The following is an 18,144-nucleotide window of genomic DNA, read 5'->3' as shown; positions in this document are numbered from 1 at the left end:
GTAGGCTCTGATTCTGAGTGACGTGGTCTCTGTGGCAGGTGCTGATCCTGTGTGGTGTGGTCTCCGTGGCAGGCGCTGATCCTGTGTGACGTGGTCTCTGTGGTAGGCGCTGATCCTGTGTGACGTGTTCTCTGTGGTAGGCTCTGATTCTGAGTGACGTGGTCTCTGTGGCAGGTGCTGATCCTGTGTGACGTGGTCTCCGTGGCAGGTGCTGATCCTGTGTGATGTGGTCTCCGTGGCAGGTGCTGATCCTGTGTGACGTGGTCTCCGTGGCAGGTGCTGATCCTGTGTGATGTGGTCTCTGTGGCAGGCGCTGATCCTGTGTGACGTGGTCTCCATGGCAGGCTCTGATCCTGTGTGACGTGGTCTCCATGGCAGGCTCTGAACCTGTGTGATGTGGTCTCCGTGGCAGGTGCTGATCCTGTGTGGTGTGGTCTCCAGGCAGGCTCTGATCCCGTGTGACGTGGTCTCTGTGGCAGGCTCTGATCCTGTGACGTGGTCTCCATGGCAGGTGCTGATCCTGTGACATGGTCTCCATGGCAGGTGCTGATCCTGTGTGACATGGTCTCTGTGGGCTCGGCTGTGATCCTGTGTGACGTGGTCTCCGTGGCAGGTACTGATCCTGTGTGACATGGTCTCCGTGGCAGGCGCTGATCCTGTGTGACGTGGTGTCCATGGGCTTGGCTGTGATCAGGGCGGTGCCTCCTGCAGACTTTGCTCAGGCAACTTCTCCCAAGGTCCCGAGAACCCGGGCCTTGGAAGCAGGCAACGAGGAGACTGGGCCTGGAGGTGGGAGGGTGCACGGCGTAGCCAGCTGTGGGTCCCGCCCAAGCCGAGCCGGGGAGGGGAGACTCACAGGAGGGCCTCGGGTCCTGGCCGGAGGAGAGGGTTTCATTTCCTGTGTGCTGGTCTTTGGACAGCTGAAGAATGCGCTCCCCTCCCACGGGCACCAAGACCGCTCACCCCAAGCCGCTGGACCCTGACTGCCCCAGTCTTCCCCACAGGGAGCTCTAGCTTGTCAGATGGACACGCCCAGGTCACCTCTCCGGGGCTGTGGCAGGGCAGCCACTGCCTCCCCAGGGGCCCTCTGGCCCCACACAACCCAGCCTGCCTGAGGGTGCAGTCTGGGTGGCTCCCAGCAGGCACGGGGGTCTGGTCCTGATCCAGACCCACCTGGGCCTCGGGGGAGGCACTGACCAGTGGTGTGGTGGAGGGAAGCACCCCAAGCTTTCACTGGCTCACCCCGCCTACCAGACCCCAAGCCGCTTAACCCCTGGAGTGCCAGTCGTTTCTCTGTTTTCTTGGGGAGGGGGTTCAAGAAAGACCATAGGGCTGTCGGCCAGTGTGGCTCGTCCAGAGGTGGGGACAAGCACGCATGCTCAGTTCTGGCCTCCCTTGGTCATGGAAGACCGCGTGGTTAGCGGGCTCTGGGGTCTGCCCCCCTGCCGGCCACGCTGTCTCCCTTTGTAGCCTACTGCATAGACATCCACTAATGCCACTAAAATAGATAGCACACTTCTGTGTCAAAGGCGTTACCTCAAGCATGGTGAAAATGACACAAGGCAAAACTACCAGGCAGGGAGGGCCTCTCACAAGACAGGGAATGCCGCACCCAAGCCTGTATGGGGCTGACACAGAACCAGTGCTGTCGGTGCCGAGCACGCCGGGGTCCAGGGAATAGGGGGTGTGGGGCCATATCAGGGCCTGCCCAGCCCAGCGTCTGCCCGGGGAGCCCCACGAGGAAGCCTGGAGGATGCGACCCCTGTGGGGACGAGCAGGACGGGGAAGGCACCGCATGGGGACCGTCACGGGCAGGGTGTTCAGTCACAGTAGGAAGTGGAGTCTGGTGAGCTAATCCCAGACAGCTCTGTGGTTCTCCAGGACCTCTGCCCTGGGCGTGGAGGGGTGTGCAGGGGTTAAATAGAGGGGGGCAGGGGGATGTGTGGGAGTTAAATGGAGGGGGTGGGAGGTGCAGGAGTTAAATGGAGGGAAAAGCCACAGCCCCGGGGGCAGCAGCCTGGACGTCTGACCTGCAGGCCTGGAGCCTGGGCAGCAGCCCTGACCGCGTCCCTGTCCCTGTCCCTGTCCCTGTTCCCGTCCCCATCCCTGTCCCCGTCCCTGTCCCCGTCCTCCGCGTCTCCATCGGAGTTGCAGGGCAGAGGACGCTGAAGTCGCATCTCCTGGGGCGTTTTATGCCCCAGAGAGTAAATCGCGCGGCTTTGCAACAAATGAATGAATAAATGATGGGGAGAGGCTGTCAAACAGCCACCAAGGCACCCATGGCCTGGTTCCCAGGCCTCAGACAGCGCAAAACCCAGGCTGAAAAGACGCTCGGGGCCCAGGTGTGTGCGGGCTTCCAGGCACGCTGGTGGACAAGCCCTGGGGAGCTCAGCCGCACAGGACGAGGGGGCTGGAGAGGCCGGGACCCTGGCTGGAAGGGGGCCAGTCAGCCCCGCAAGAGGGGGGCAGCCATCCCGGGTCTCAACCCCCAGAGAGAGGGGGTGGGGGAGGGAGGTCGCACCAGGATCGCAGCCTGAGACAGGGAATGATTAAAATAGTGCTTTTAATGCGACTCTGCAAATGTACAGCTGGCCTTCGTTTCCCCGCCCGCACACGGCTCCTCTGCACAAGGCGAGCTGCCCAGAGCGCCCGCCGTGGCCCGTGGCCCTCTCTGAGCAGTGCGGGAGGGCTGCCCCTCGGCGGTGGAATAGGGACGCCGTCCCACACGGGGCTTTCCTGAAGCGTGTCGGCCCCGTGGCAGGAGGGGATGAGCGCCCCGCTATGCCCGCTCCAAGGGACGCCTGGCCTCGTCCCCTCCTTGGTCCTCGTCACAGGCCTGTGCTGGCCTCAGAGGACCACACTGGCTGGACGGCCCCTGCGGGGACCCTCGGGGGCTCGGGCCGGGGGGCACTCGGGCAGGCCCGCGAGGTCTCGGCTGGGGTGCGCTGCTGTCTGCCGGAGGAGGAGGAGGAGGGCTTTCAGCTTCGCACAAAGGAGTCTTCGGAGGGCGACCGGGACTCGGGGTGGGCCTTCTGGGTCTCCATGTCTTGGTACTCCGTGCCTAAGGGGGGGGGGGAGGAGCCAAGAGGAAAAAGAGATTGGTCTGTCCTGGTCTTCCTGTCCTGGGGAGGCGTCCGTCTAGCGAGGCCCCGGGGCCGGAGGCCGCAGCCATAAGGAGCCGGTGTTGGTTCCCATCACCCCAGGGGCCAGAGCCCTCTTAAAAGGCCCCTCCCACCCCCTCATGGGGGTCTCTGGAGGGGATGAGCAGGTGTATCCGTCATCAGCGTAAGCGTGTCTGTGTTGGTCATGGGCACACACCCCGTGCCACCAAGCCTCACTTCTGACCTGGGGGCCTGTGTGCGAGGACGCCACCTGCCTGGCAAGCTCGTGGTCCCTCTGTGACCACTGGGAGCCGGCGTCGGGCGCTCGGCCACAGGCTCCCCTCCGCCGGGGCCCCACTTCCAAAGTAGACACCGTGGCTTCGCTGCGGGGGCACCGGACACTGCGCAGGTGTATGGAGGACGGGCAGGGTGGGGGAGGGGAGGGGCACACGTCCTCGCTCACTTGTCCACCTTCGATGGTGACCTGGTGGTACCGAGGGTGACACTCCTGTCCCCGGGACTCTGGAGCTGGGGCCTGGCCTCTGAGTGCAGGGACAGGTGGAGCTCGCTCCCCCGGCAGTCCTGGGGGGAGGGGGCCGAGAGCTGGGCTCACACAGGATGCTGGGCTGCAGGGGTGCCGGAGCCAGTGTGCCGGCCTCCGTGTCTAACCGTGGGCGTGACCTGTGGTTTTCCCTTGGGACTCCTGCGCCTGCAGGCGGATCCTGGAACCTCTCTGAGAAGTGAGGGGCCCCCGTGGGAGCTGCCCTCTGGCACACGCTTGCTCCGTGGGCTCCGCCGAGGCTCCCCGAGGCGCGGGGTCCCTGTTTGCACCCGGCTGGCTTGGGGGCCACTCGGAGCTCTCCGGCCCACTGTGTGACCCTGGGAAGCTGGGGCTCACTGGGCTTCGTTTCTTGCTGTCACCTCACAGGGCTGGGGGGTGCAGGGTGCAGGCGGGACCGTGGTTCACAGCACTGGGCACTGGGCTGGCAGGCTCTCAGCTCCCTCGGGCCCCTGCCCCCTTCCCTCTGCGCACCGTGTGAACATCCTCGTGTTCCTCCTGTAAGGCAACTTCCTTCCTTATATCGTCCATCCTGTGGCCTGAGGCTTGCAGGCTGCGGCCGTGTGCGCCCACGGAATCACTGGGTCTGGCTCCGCCTGGGCACCCAAGGGCGGGGCTCCAAAATCGGTGAATCCATGTGGATGATGGGTAAGGAGCCACGTGGCCCCAGGCTGCACAATGCTCCCCTGGCCTGCACGCTTAGAGTCTCAGCTCCGGGAAATCTGCCAGAGACCCTGCCCGACCCCATTCCCGGGGCGGCAGCGCGGCTCTGCGCAAGTCTCAGCTGGCGGAACTGGGACCCCGCTGTCCCACGGTCACAGCAAAGACACCGTCGCTTCTGCGGGAGGGAGAGAGCGGAGACGTAGACGCCCCTGCAGGCTCTGCTCCCCAGAGCGTGGAGTCGGAGAGCAGGGGAACACCCGGCCGGTGACCAGCGCTCGTGACCGAGGCCATGGCTGAGCTGGGCTCCTGAGCAGTGCTGGGCGCAGCAGGCGTCACCGAGGCACCGAGGGCCTCCTGGCCCCTTGTGCCCGGAAGCACGTTCCAGAACGCGCTAGAGGTGGGATCTGCTGCTGCTTACCTGACCGCTGTGGGAGTAGCGGATCCCTGACCCAGTGGATCCGGGTCAGACCAGGAGTGGCTAGGGGAGGAGGGATGCCCTGGGGTCCCGGCGTTGTGTCAGGGAGCAGGTGCTGGGGCCCGCAGTGCACCTGGGCCGGGAGCTTCCTGGCGAGGCTGCCCCGCAGGGCAGGGAGCAGGGAGCGTGGAGCCATGGCGGAGACAAGGACTTGGGGTCTGAATCTCAGCTCCAGCTGTGACCTTGAGCCAATTCTGGAGTCTCGTCCTCCTCCTCTCCACAAGGAAGCCTACGACCACCCCTGCCTGGTGGCTTGCCTTTGAGATGACACAGGTGAACACGCGTACCAAGCTCAGGCCGGCGGCTGGGCACTGGCAGGGCCTGGCGGGCGTCGGCGGCTGTGGCAGGCCTATGGCTGATGCTGTGGTTGGCGCCTGCTGAGGACTCCGCCCGCGTGTCTGTGCTGGGGGCGGGATTCGTTCTCTGGATTCCTCGTGTCCGGTGCCTGTCTCCCCCTCACACAGTCACTGCCATCTTCCGGGGGGGGGGGGGGCGCGACTGCTCTGGCTGCACCCCGGGGGTGGATTGTGTGGAGTAGTCTGTCCCCTTCAGTCTTAAACCCTGACAGCAAAGAGGTGCCCGCTTCCCTCTCCAACAGCGGGGAAACACTCACGGATTCTTGTGGCCAGGGACACGCGGGCTCCTGCACACCACAGGCACAGACCCTTGGGACGCGTGGCCTGCAGCCCCCCCCCCCTGCTCAGTTCCCAGCACCTGCTGCTGCCTCGGGCCTCGGCCTGTGCTGTGCTCTGGAGTGGACAGCTGCCCACTCTGGCCTCTGTGGCCACATCCCACCAGGGTGCATTTACGAGTGAGGCTCTGGTGCAACAGGGCCATTGTGTGCTCACTCCTGCCGCCCACTGTGCACACTCCTGCTGCCTGTGATGCTCACGCCCACCATGCACACTCCCCTGTGTGCTCACACCTGTGCACACTCCAACCTGTGTGCTCACACCCACCTTGCACACTCCCCCTGTGTGCTCACACCTGTGCACACTCCCCCTGTGTGCTCACACCTGTGCACACTCCCCCTGTGTGCTCACACCCACCTTGCACACTCCCCCTGTGTGCTCATACCCGTGCACTCCCCCTTGGAGCTCACACCTGTGCACACTCCTGCTGCCTGTGATGCTCATGCCCACCATGCACACTCCCATGTGCTCACACCTGTGCACACTCCCCCTGTGTGCTCACACCCACCTCACACACTCCCCGTGTGCTCACACCCACCTTGCACACTCCCCCGTGGAGCTCACACCTGTGCACACTCCCCCGTGTGCTCACACCCGCCTTGCACACTCCCCCTGTGTGCTCACACCTGTGCACACTCCCCCTGTGTGCTCACACCCGTGCACACTCCCCCTGTGTGCTCACACCCACCTTGCACACTCCCCCTGTGTGCTCACACCAACCTTGCACACTCCCCCTGTGTGCTCCCACCCGTGCACACTCCTGCCCCTGCAGCAGGGCCATATGCCCAGTGTTTCCTGCCTGGCCTGAGTGAAAACTGTGAATTCGCTCTGGTGGCCGTCTCCAGAGCCCCCACTTGTCCCTTCGCCCGGCCTCCCTGGCAGGCAAGCCCTGGTCTTCAGTTTCAAGGTCACCCTGCTTTCTGAGCTGTGCTGGCTCCTGTCACTGTGAGGCAGAACTCGGCACGGGAGTGGGTTCTCTCCAGCCAGCCAGCCGGCTCCACTGACCGTGACCACTGTCCTGCCCTCCCTGTGTTCAGCTATGCCTGGCCCAGGGCCCGGCACATCACCCCAGTTCTAGGCAGAGCAATAAGAGCTAGTGCACCCTCAGCGTGGACCCAGCTCCAACCATGCAGCCCAGAGAACAGCTGTGCTGCCACACAGAGCCCCGAGGTGTGGGGAATCCAGACCCCTGTCCTTCCTGCCAGGAGGGCTGAAGGGGGAGGGGCCGGGCTGGGCAGCTGCTGCCTGTGCTGTGATGTATAGGGAGCCAGAATACTGTCCTGGGGGCTGGGGTCCAGAGGTGGCCAGTCAGCCTCACCTGCTCTGAGCCAGGGAGGCCCTCACAGCTGCTGGGACTTGGTTTGTTGTAAGGAGAGGGCAGAACCGGGTTTTTCTCCTCTCACCCAAACCCACCCCATGGCCCACTGATGGAGCATGTGCAGTGGCTCCGTGGCCCCACTGTGCACTGAGCCCCCCAGGACCCTAGGGCATCTCTGTGCCACCTCCCCTGCCCTGTGCACACTCCCCCTGTGCTCCCTGGGCATGCCGTGGCAGGAGGGTGTGGGTGATTCGTTGCCATGCAGCCGTGGCAGAGCTGTGTGGCTGTCCTGAGGCACATGGGTGTCTTGTGGAAGATGTGTCTGTCAGCAGCCTCAGGCTTGGCTTCGCTGTAGAAGGGCCGGGGATTGGCCATGTTGAGAGTGAGTGTGGGATCTCATATGTGAGAGCAGGGATCTGGCCACATGAGAGTGTGTGGGATCTCACGTGTGAGAGCAGGGATCCGGCCACGTGAGAGTGAGTGTGGGATCTCACGTGTGAGAGCAGGGATCCGGCCACGTAAGAGTGAGTGTGGGATCTCACGTGTGAGAGCAGGGATCCGGCCACGTGAGAGTGAGTGTGGGATCTCACGTGTGAGAGCAGGGATCCGGCCACGTGAGAGTGAGTGTGGGATCTCACGTGTGAGAGCAGGGATCCGGCCACATGAGAGTGAGTGTGGGATCTCATGTGTGAGAGCAGGGATCCGGCCACATGAGAGTGAGTGTGGGATCTCACGTACGAGAGCAGGGATCCGGCCACATGAGTGTGTGGGATCTTACATGTGAGAGCAGGGATCCGGCCATGTGAGAGTGTGTGGGATCTCACGTGTGAAAGCAGGGATTTGACATGTGTGAGGCCCTTACTGTGCTTGGGAAGGGGGTCAGGATCTGACACGCAGACACCACATGGCAAACCTCACAGCTGGCCCTGGAGAAATCGGCTCCTGTGAGGCACAGGGCAGCAGGTGTTGGGGATGGGCCCCTCCGCCCTGCTGCCGAGACCCAGCACTGTCTGGAGGGCCCCTTGGTATTGCTGGCTCATCTCTGCCGCCCAGCCCGGGGCTTCAAGCAGAGCGCTGTGGCCTTCGGCAGGGGGTGACCCCCGGGCCTTGGGGCCTCCCGGGCCTGCTGGGTGCAGTGGGGGAGGGGCAAGGCCTCCTGTCTTCCCCTAGAACTTTTTCAAAACATGTTGCCCTCATATGGGGAGGAAGAGGGGTTCAAGCAGCCTAGAACCCAGCCCCCACCCCTGGCCTCCTGTGGTCTGCCCCAGGCCGCAGCAGGGTGCGCCTGTCTGCCCAGCATGGCGGGGCCCTGGCCTTGCCCACCCCTCACACTGTGTGCTGAGCTCCCAAGGCAGTCTTCAGGAGCCCCCTGCACTCAGACCACACCCCACAGGGCTGAGCAGTGCATCTCACGGTGCAGGAGGGAAAGTCAGACTGGCCCCGTCTTCTCCTCTACTGCAGGAGAGAACCAAAGTGCTAGATGGGGCCGTCGGGTGTTTTCTGGCTCTGTGCAGTCACAAACCACCCATTCACGGCGTGCGTGTGTGGAGATCCGGCCAGCACCTCTCCCCAGCCCCTGGCTGCCCTGTCTTTCGCCGCCTTGTGGATGAGCTAAGTCCACGTGTGGGCTGAACTGCTAGCCTTTGGGGTCTATTCCAGGGCCAGCTGTGTGGCCTGGACAAGGGCCACTGATGCTGTGGACTCTGCGCTGTGTGTGAGCGCCTACACTCGCCTAAGCGCTGCCGCCCATGGGAGTGGCCACGCAAGGCTTCCACGGGGGGCAGTCTACAGTTTTCCATCCCTCACTCTCACCCAAACAGTGGCAGGGTCACCTCTCACTGAGGGTCAGCCACTTTGAAAGCATGCCCAAAGCCCTCCTGGGTCAACTTCCACCCTGAAAACATCGTGGCACTTCTGTGGGCAGGACCCATCGCACGTGCTGGCCTGGGTGGCTCTGCTCATGGTCCCAGGCCGCTCGGCACGCACTCTCCTTCCTGTCCCCAGAACCGCGGCTCCGCCCCGCACACACAAACCCGCCCCTGCAGCGCCTCCTCCGAGACTGAGCGAGGGGGCAGCCGCACTGCGTTCTTGCGTTTGCAGGCCACCGAGTGAGGGCGAAACGGCACAGATCACAGAGGGGCTGCGTCCCTCGAATCACATTGTATTTTTGGTGCATTAAAAAAGAGGAGAGGAGAGAAGTGCAAGTAACCAGCAGAATAAACCCGGCCTAAGGACCCAGAGGGACCACGCGTAGTTAAAAATAGTATCAGAGTCGTCTACAATGGCTGGAAATTCATGTGCATCGTATTTCTGGAAAAAAAATGGCAACTGTTTGGCAAATGTAAGCAAATGACTTGGACTGTGTTGGTCTCGCCGGCTCTGAGCCCGGTCAGTCATAGCTGGCGAGGCCCACGGCTTCCTGAGGTCACTCTGTGGGGCGGGGTGGGGGGCAGTGCTGCCCGGGGCAGGGGAGGTGCCAGCGCCGGACCCCAGCATGGGTCGCCCGGGAGCCCCGCCGAGAGCCGACACCGCGACCCATATTGCCAAAGTTAAGAGGGGGCGGCCTCCCCGCCTGCGGGTGTGGTGGGGAGACTGCCTCCCGGTGGTGTGTGCAGGGGCGTCCGTCTTCCAGGCCACGCCGCCTCTCCCTGGGCTGGCAGCGCCGTGGCTTGCGGCTGTCCTGGCCATGTCCTGCTGGGCCGTCCCGTCCGCTCCTCACTTGAATCCTGTCTGGCTCTGGTTTTGAGAAAGGGACCGAGGTCGTGTGTCTGTGCGTGTGTCTGTGTGTGTGTGCACCTGTGTCGGTGTGCTGGATGGTGGCATCGGGGAGGTTTTTTTTTTTTGAAACCTTTTATCTTTTTTAAGAAACGATCCTCTGCTTCCAGCACAGAGCTGAGCCCTCCGTCAGTCGCTATAAAACGGACTCCATGTTCTCACACCACTCGTGGTCTTCCAGGTTATAGATAAACTTGGTCCTGTGTGCCTGGCTGGCGGGCACGGGGTCCCTCCCCAGATGGTCTAGGGTCAGAGTAGAGGCAAAGAACTCACTGGTGCTCAGCCCGCCCTCGTGGTTCTTGATGTAGCGCTGGTAGTTCTTGCGTAGACACTGCCACGTGGTGGTGTACAGCACGAAGGCGAAGGCCTTGAGCGCAATGGCGATGCTCACGTACAGGTAGCGGTAGACCACGTTGTCGTAGAGCGCGCAGGCGCCCTGCTCCCCGCAGAACGAGGTCCACAGCAGGCACGTGGAGTCGATGCCGGCCCCGAAGATGAGCGGCGGGGGGATGAAGCCTGGCGGGGGAGAGAGTGGTTAGGGGCGGGGAGCGCTGGGTTCAGGGGCACGTGGGGAGCAGGACGCTCCCTGACCTCGTGGACAGGTCCTCGCTGGTTATTTACGCTCCCTGGGCCCTGGTCTCGCCATCTGCAAAATGAGGATGATAAAGATACAGCCCGACGGGGGTGCTGAGAAGGTGGACAAAACCATCGTGGGGGAGGCGCCCCCAGAGGCTGCCCTGTGTGGGACGTGCAAAACGGCAAAGAGGGAACAGTTCTCACGCTGCTGTTACTGCAGGTGTACCGCTGTTACTACTGGTATCACTACCACCGCGGCTGTGACTACACCCATCACTGCAGCTGTTCTGTCGTCACGGTTGGCCGAGAAGGGAGACGGCTACTGCCCTGGCAGAAACCACTCTCTGGGCAGCCAAGGGGGCGCAGCCTGGAACTGCAGCGAGGCCCCCTACTCAGCCCCTGCCCCTGGAGGCTGAGGGTGCGCACCCAGCACCAGCACGCGTGGACTCAGGCGCTCACTTACGTCCTGGAACCTCCCTGCCCCAGCCCCCCAGCAGGCGACCCGCCTGCCTTGCCCCTGCCCAGTAGTCACGAATCCCAGCCACTCCTTCCCAACCGGGAGGTCAGGTGAGCACCCGTCAGCACTGCACAAGCATCATGGTCCTACATGGTTCTGCCGCCTGGCAATGGATGGGTCGGCAGCACAGCCCCACCATGCCCGAAACAGCAGTGTCCCTGCAGCCTGAGCACACCGCTGTCGGCAGCCGGGCGCCCAGGGCCCCACAGTGTCCGGGCTTCTTTCCTCTGATGGAGTGGAGGCCCCCATGCCCCCAGGCCCCGAAGGTACCCCTGCCCCCTAAGGCAACACTTGTTCCGGGGGCTAGCCCCTGCACGCTGAACCTGATGGATGCCAGCGAGGGCCGCCTGCAGGGTGCTCTCTGGGGAAGTGGTGCATCCTTGGGCCTGCAGGGGACAGGGGACGACCCTCAGTGCTAATGAGGGGGGCGGCTTGGGGCCCCCTGCCCAGCTCTGGCACTCTCCCCCCACCCCGAGAAGAAGCTCCTCGCCAATGCGGCTTGATTTCATAAAACACTGCAAGCTCACGTCCCGCACAGCCTGCCCCCTCCTCCCCGGCCCACCCGGGCTGCCATGGCAACCACATACCAGAAAAGAGCCCCCCTCCCCCAGAGAACTGGGGAGCAGGAGCCAATTCCAGCTACAGCCAGTCCTGCACATGCATGTGGCTGAGCTGTGGCTCCCGGCTAAGCGGCACAGCCCCGAGGCTGCCACCCTCTCTTTCTCGGCCTTCACGGCACGGTGGGCTCCACGGAATAACCCTGCGGTCGCCTCACTTTGTCCCAGCGTCCACCACCAGGCACTGGGGAGCAGCCAGAGGGGGCAGTGCAGGCGGGAGCTCTGCCCGCTGGTCCACATCGCAGGGGCTCTGGGACGCTCGGGGATGCCCTGGGCTCCGGGGACGCTCAGGGACGCTCGGGGACGCCCTGGGCTCCGGGGACGCTCGGGGACGCCCTGGGCTCCTGTGTGGAAGGCCCGGGGGTGCCTGCGACAGGTCTCAGAGGGCTGCCATAAAATCCTGAGTGTGGGCCCAGCCTGGGCACCCCTTGCCCTGTGATCTTCCTCGCACGCCTGTCCTGTCGTCCACGGTGGGACGCGCGCCACAGCCAGGGCACCGTGCGCTCTGTGGTCTCCAGTGACGGCTGTGTGATAGGCGCATGCGTGGCGCTGGCGCACGAGGACCCACTCGGGAGCACGCGTCCTAGAACGCCAGGCGTGACTGCAGCGGGCCACTCCCTGAGCCTCCAGGGCCATCTGCTGTGCGCTCCGTTTCCTCTGCTGCTCTCGGAGCTCGGCGCCAGATGGCAGAGCCCGGGGGAGGGCCGGAGACCTCCCGAGTTCCAGACGAGGAGGCCACGTGCCCGTGGCAGCTTCTCAGGCCGTCTCCGCATTCCAGGAGGCAGAGATGAAGGGACTCCCACCAGGGGCGGCCGGCCCCTTGCTCCGTGGGTGCCTCCGTGGTTTCTCCTCCTCCACGCGAGGCGCTGGGTCTCTTAACGCCCACTGCTTGTCTGTGGCCAGGCCTCTGTTACCTTACTCTTAGCACACTGCGGCTCCGGGGTGACAGTTTAGGGTCGGCTCGAGGCTGAATTCATCTCGTCCTCGTCATTGACTGACGGCTCTTCCCCTAGGAGGAGCTCCCCCTGCAGCCCCCAGGTGTGTGGGGAAGGCCAGACCCAGGCCTCAGCCGGCCTGATCCGGTGAGCAGGAAGTCCCTCCCGGATGACGCGTCACTCAGTGCGGCCAAATACAGGCCTGAGCAGGTCCTGCCGGAAGCTGGCTCCTCGGAGGCCAACAGAGACCCCGAGGGGTGATGACCTCGAGGTATGAGAAGCACCGAGCGGCTGTCTGTCTCAGGTTTGGTATTTCAGACGCACAGGCGAAGGACTCGATCCTACTCCCCATGCCAGCTCTGCCCGCTGCAGCTAGACGACATGTATTTCAATGCAAAAGCCGCGGCCCTGTTTAAGGAAGTCGTTTCCCGAGATGTGTTCACAGAGGAGAAGCTTCAGGGCCCCGGGCCCTGGCTGTGCGGTTCCCGGTGCGGGGAAGAGGCGGGGCCCCTGCGGGATTCTCTGGCTGAGCTGAAAGCCTTGGCGAGGAGGATCTCCGTCCCCCGGGAAATCCCGGTCGCTGGCATTTCGGGAGCCGCTCTCCGCCGCTGCCCTGCCAGGCCTGAGCTCCCCCGCACCCTCTCCCTGTACGGCAGCAGGCAGCCCCTCCAGGACACCCCACTTTCTCAAGCCCGGGGCTCAACGGAGCCCTCGTGCTCTTATTTCAGTCCTGAGCCCCTTGGATAAGCCGCTACAGCTTGACTAATCTCGTAGTCGGCTCTGGCAGAGCCTGGGGTCCAGGCACGCCCCACGGTGCAGCCAGGGGCACCTGGCACCTAAGAAATGCTCGCTCAGTGCACACATCCTGTCCTGCCTGCCCCCTTGTGCGCTGCCCCCTCACAATGGGCTCTGTTGGCCGCTGACCACATAAAACCAGTACACGAGACCGGCCTGGGAGCCACGTGGACGCAGCTGGGGAGCACGGCGAGCACCCTGGGGAGCTCCGTCCGACAGCGCTGGACTGGGCCCCCCCTGCCCTTTGCCTCCCCCGCCCAGTGCATGGTCTGCACTCACTGCGTGCCCCAGCCCTGAGGGTCCTCCCTGCAGGCGCCTGCCATTCAGACACTAAGCCGGGCAGCTCCTCCTCCATGCTCCTCGGCTGCACCTGCTGCACCTCCACAGGAGACCCCTCAGCCACGCCGGCCGCCCACCACTCGGAGCCCACACCCTGGCCAGGCCACATCCTCAGGCTCAGTCACAGACTGGAAATATCTGGAGAGGCCGGCGCTGTGGCATGGAGGGCTAAGCCTCAGCCTGCACCTCCAGCATTCCTTAGGAGCGCTGGTTCTAGCCCCGGCTGCTCCACTTCAGATCCAGCTCCCTGCTAATGCACCTGAGAAGACAGCAGGAGATGGTCCACGTGCTTGGACCCAGCCACACTGTGGAGACCCAGCTGGCGTTCCTGACTCCTGGATTTGGCCTGGCCTGGTCCCAGCTGCAGACACGCGGGGAGAGAAGCAGTGTGGACGAAGCTCGCTCTCCTTCCTTCTCTGCAGTCCAGATTTGGAAGCTTTGCACCCGTGCTGAATAGCACGGACTTTTTCTTCCCTTTTCCCTGAACAGCACCGGGTAGCAGCTGTTTATGTGGCCTGGTGCCACGACCTGGAGAGGAGAAGTGCAGGGCAGGGTGCAGGCCACGTGCACGCCTGCCACCTGCTTCGAGGGGCGTGGCCACCTGCAGGGGCCCTGGAGCCAATCCAACACGGTGCTGAGGATCGACCGCCGCTCCCTGGCTAAAGGACACCAGTGATTCCCGCCGGCCTCAGTGCTCAGCAGAAGCCCGGCCTCGTCAGGCTCCCACTCTGCGCCCGTTGAGCCCAGCCCTCCCCAGGACACGCAGGAGTTGTCACTCAGCGCCAGGCTCTCGCCCTGGGGACCCCTGTCCAGGGTGTTCCTTCTGCTCCGTGCACGCGAGTGCTTTCTCCAGGCCTTTCCACACCCAGGAACCCACCCCAGGGCGTCACGAGGCCCTGCCGCCTGCAGCTGTCCCGGCTCCACCTGCAGCTCATGGGCTCAGCTGCCGTGTCCTCGTGGTGTCCTCGCAGCCCGAATGGGGCGAGCACACAGGCTGGCTGTGCACGGAGCTGATGTCTTCACGGGACGTTCATTAATGGTGACGGTGGCTGAGGAAATGGAGTTGGGCCACAGGCCAATCCTTACCTGAGCTCGCGACCGGAAGAGGAAATCCTGCCCCTCCCTCAGAGAGCAGGGCTTCCGAGCTCCGACTGGAGCCCCATCTTGGCCACGACCCCCACACCGAGTTCCTTGTCCGACTTTCTAGAAAGCTAGACGAGATGAGATCATACGGGCACTTGTCTCACGGAGGAGTGTCTGCGTAGATGCTCGCCTCAGCCACACTGGGCCTCTGCAGATGAGCAGGGGCTGCTCCCCGCTCTGCAGTGTGCCCGGCCGGGTGCACCTGCAGCTGGGGACCACTTCGTGGCCGCAGGTGGCAGCCGGAGTGGCATCAGGTCACACCCACCTTGGACTGCTCAGTGTTGGTGCTGTGCCCCCGGAGACCCGCTGCCCTTCAGAGCCACCTGGCCAGGCTTCTGTGAGCCACCAGGGTCATCCTCGAGGTTGGACATCTTCGGCCATCCAGAGGGCGGGAGCCTCAGGGTGGGGGTCACTCACCTGGGGGCCGTCCATGGTGTCTCACATACACCCTGGGCTCAACAAAGATTGGTTCGTCGGGTGTGTGTGGAATGGTTTCCCCATTCTCAGAAGGGAGGGAGCCCAGCTGCTGGCTGGGACCACAGGTGCACCCCTCTTCCTGGCCTCCTGGCCCCTGCAGCTGGGGCTGCCCTCCCCGCGGACGCTGTGCCCCCAGCCGCTGGGCTCCCCGGGCAGGGGCACGCGTCCTGGTTTGGATTCCTGCCGGCCTGGCTTCACCTGGGATGTCCTCACGTCTCCGCTCTCCATGTGGGAGAAGTGGGCAGAGACGCTCTCCCCGTTGCCCACAGGGAGAGGCCGACACGGATCTGTCGCGTTGAGGGTGCTGAGGCTTCGTCCCAGGCACGGCGGCGGCCAGGAAGTGGTGGGCAGCACACAGGGAGGGGCATACCCAGGAGGACTTCATGAATTTTTGGGTCCATTTTGCTTCACATACGCCAGCTATAGAGTTCATCTCATTACGAAAGCAAAACGTGTACGAATGTTTATAAAGTCAAGAAGCCACCCTCTGACGGTGCGGCGACGCCAGCAGGTGCCACAGCAGGGTTTGTCCAGGAGCTCCCACGCTGGTGCTGGCTAAACCCTGGGCTCCACAGACCTCTCGGCTCCCCGCCGCACACCCGTGCCGGCCACAGCTCCACAAATGGTTTCTCGTCAGGGTTTTAAAGGAGAACGCGGATCCTGCGTGATAACAGACTGTAAGCGATTTAACCACGTCCCAGCTGCTGGACACGCGGGCAGTGCCGCAGCCGCTCCGAGTGTGGTCCACGCTGCGTCCTGTGAACGGGGGTGCCGCGAGGTCCAGGTGAGCAAGTCCCAAGTCTGCTCCCACGTGCAGGCCACGGCCGTCTCCCTGCCTACGGCCGGGCGCCGCGGTCCTCGGGAACAGAACTACTCCTCATCCTGGCCTCCACCGTGGGCTGCTCCACAGGCCACAGAGTGGCCCGGGGGGCGGAGGCGGGTGCAGCCCGGAGCGGCCACTGGCTTGGCCTTTCGTGCTTCGGCCCAGTGGCTGCACGGGGCTCTGGGTGAACCACCGACCGCGCCTGCCCTCTGCCAATTTAAGGACGGGGAGGGCGGCACTGCGGAGCAAGCGTTAAGTCGCTGCCTTCAGTGCTGGTTCGAGTCCCAGCTGCTCGACTTCCCAGGCAGCTCTCTGCAGTGCACCTGGGAAATCAGCGGAGGGTGGCCCACCTCCTGGGGTCCCTGCACCCCTGCAGGAGACCCGGAAGAAGCCCTGGGCTCCTGGCTTCAACCTGGCCTGCCCTGGCTGTTGAGTCATCTGGGGCGTGAACCAGTGGATGCAAGATCACTGTAACTCTGCCTTTCAAATAAACAACCTTTGAAAAAATATTAAAAGTGAGAGGCGTTGGGCTTTCTGCCTTCTGTCCGTGTCGCACCTGGGAATACGACTCCATCCCGGAAACCCAAGGAAGATGCACTACAACCAGCCTGGGAAAGTTCAAAGGTCGCCACGTTTGCCGTGAACGCCCCTCCCCAGCGGCGGCCCGGGACGCGGCCCCCGCCAGGCGGGGCAGAAATGCAGATCGTGCCGCACACGCGGGTCCTCAGAGGGTCGCGGCGTCACCGAGAACGCAGACAAACCCAGGACAAGCGACGGCTTCCCGGAGTGTGCTCACCTGGCGAGAGGGCGCACCTCCCTAGGGGCCGGGAGGAGGAGGAGGAGGTACCTACCCAAGAGACGCAGCAGCAGGAAGAGCACTCCCAGGGCGTAGGACTTGAGCTCCGGGCTGACAGTCCTGCGTGTGGAGACACAGAGGGCAAAGGTCACCGCCGGTCCTGCTCTCCCTCTTGGAGACGTCGCCACGGGCCTGGCCTGCTCGAGGGCGAGCCCCGCGGGACCATCGGCCTCTTCCACGGCACCTCTGGGGTTCTCGGGTATTTGTGAAGCTCCCCAGACCCATGTGGCCGGACGCCTGCACGGACCACACAGGACGCACTCCGCTCACGGGGACCGGGTCTCAGAGCCCCGGGGGGTGGAACGGCTTCTTCACCATCACTGCCCTCGGTCCAGTGCCATCTCCCTGGCCCCCAAGGGCGGTTCGAGCACACCTCTAGAAATTCTCACAGTGCAGCACTGGGCCGACTGCTGGTACACAGGGCTCAGGAAGCAGTGACAGCCCCAGCACCGGTCGGGTGCCATCTCTTGCCCCGTCACCGTCTGTCTGGGTGCCATCTCTCAGCCCCGTCACTGTCTACCTGACACCAGGCTTCGCTCCACGAGGCCAGCGCCTGAACCCCAGGATGGTGCGGCTGTGGTCTGTGCTGAGTGGACAGCTGGCAGCCGTGTGCTGTGAGGACCCAGGCAGCCCCACCCGTACTTGGTGTTGAAGGAATGAGAGGGAGAGGTGCGACGAGGGTGGGGCAGGGCCCCGAGCTGCTCCAGCGGGGAGACCAGGGAGACCCCCAGGACGCATGGAGACCTGTGGTCAGTTCTGAAGGAGACACACTAGGGACAGTACTCCCCCCAGGAGACTGGACTTGGACTGCACCTGGCTGGACCCATGGGCGTGTGTGTCCTTGGCTTCCTGGTGACCAGCAGACTGACCATGGCCTCACCAGGTCCACACCCAGAAGTCCGTCGTCCCCTCTGGGAGGTGACTGGGTTGTGGGGTGGAGCCCTGGGGCAAGCAGTCAGCCCTCTGCAACAGGCCCCCGAGAGCGGCCGTCCCCGACCAGGAAGTGAACCTCAGTGGAGACCTGGCCCGGCCGCCCCGCCCTGGGCCGCTCACGAGCCACAGCTCCCGCGTCTGATCACAGCAGTGGGAAAGCCTGCAAGGTGGGTTCCGGAGCCAGCCGGGGTGAAGCCGAAGCGGAAGTAACACGCTTCTCACCCACTGTGCATGTCCAGGTAGGGAGCCTGGCGGTGTCGTGGCTGAGACCGGGCCAGGTGGGGGCCCTGGATGGGGCCTGGGGCCGCCCCCCCAAACCTGAGTTCCTGAACACCACTGTCGGCCCCAGGGCTCCCCTTGTGCGCATTCATCCAATGGCACCGACTCCAAGGACAGCGATGGAACGTTCTCCCTAGCCGTGAGGCGAGCTGGGGTTAAGGAGCCGGAGCACTCAGTGCCTGAAACGCGACTTCATTTTAGCCGTGACGTCACCGGGGACAGAGCGTGCACGTGCTGTTCCCACAAGGAGAGCCGCCCGCTCACTCCGGGA

General features: G+C 64.0%; 1 protein-coding gene across 6 annotated transcripts in view; it reads right to left on the bottom strand.

Moving 5' to 3' along the window:
- Positions 1–2,544: 2,544 nt before the first annotated feature.
- The window catches only part of SLCO3A1 (solute carrier organic anion transporter family member 3A1), a 159,075-nt gene continuing 143,475 nt past the window's right edge, over positions 2,545–18,144 (bottom strand). For 3 of the 6 annotated variants that reach the window (XM_070053478.1, XM_070053474.1, XM_070053477.1), the window contains exons 9-10: positions 16,657–16,721; positions 8,950–10,099 (exon numbers count right to left, since the gene is read on the bottom strand). In XM_070053478.1, coding sequence (XP_069909579.1) covers positions 9,720–10,099; positions 16,657–16,721 — 445 coding nt within the window. In that variant the 3' untranslated portion in view covers positions 8,950–9,719. Of the gene's footprint in view, positions 3,062–8,949; positions 10,100–14,986; positions 15,643–16,656; positions 16,722–18,144 lie in introns of those variants that run through there. The other 3 variants (XM_070053479.1, XM_070053475.1, XM_070053476.1) reach the window with 2 other exon arrangements.

This window comes from Oryctolagus cuniculus, chromosome 12, assembly GCF_964237555.1.
Source record: "Oryctolagus cuniculus chromosome 12, mOryCun1.1, whole genome shotgun sequence".
Classification (NCBI taxonomy): Eukaryota; Metazoa; Chordata; class Mammalia; order Lagomorpha; family Leporidae; genus Oryctolagus; species Oryctolagus cuniculus.
This window is presented reverse-complemented; position numbering and strand designations above follow the sequence as displayed.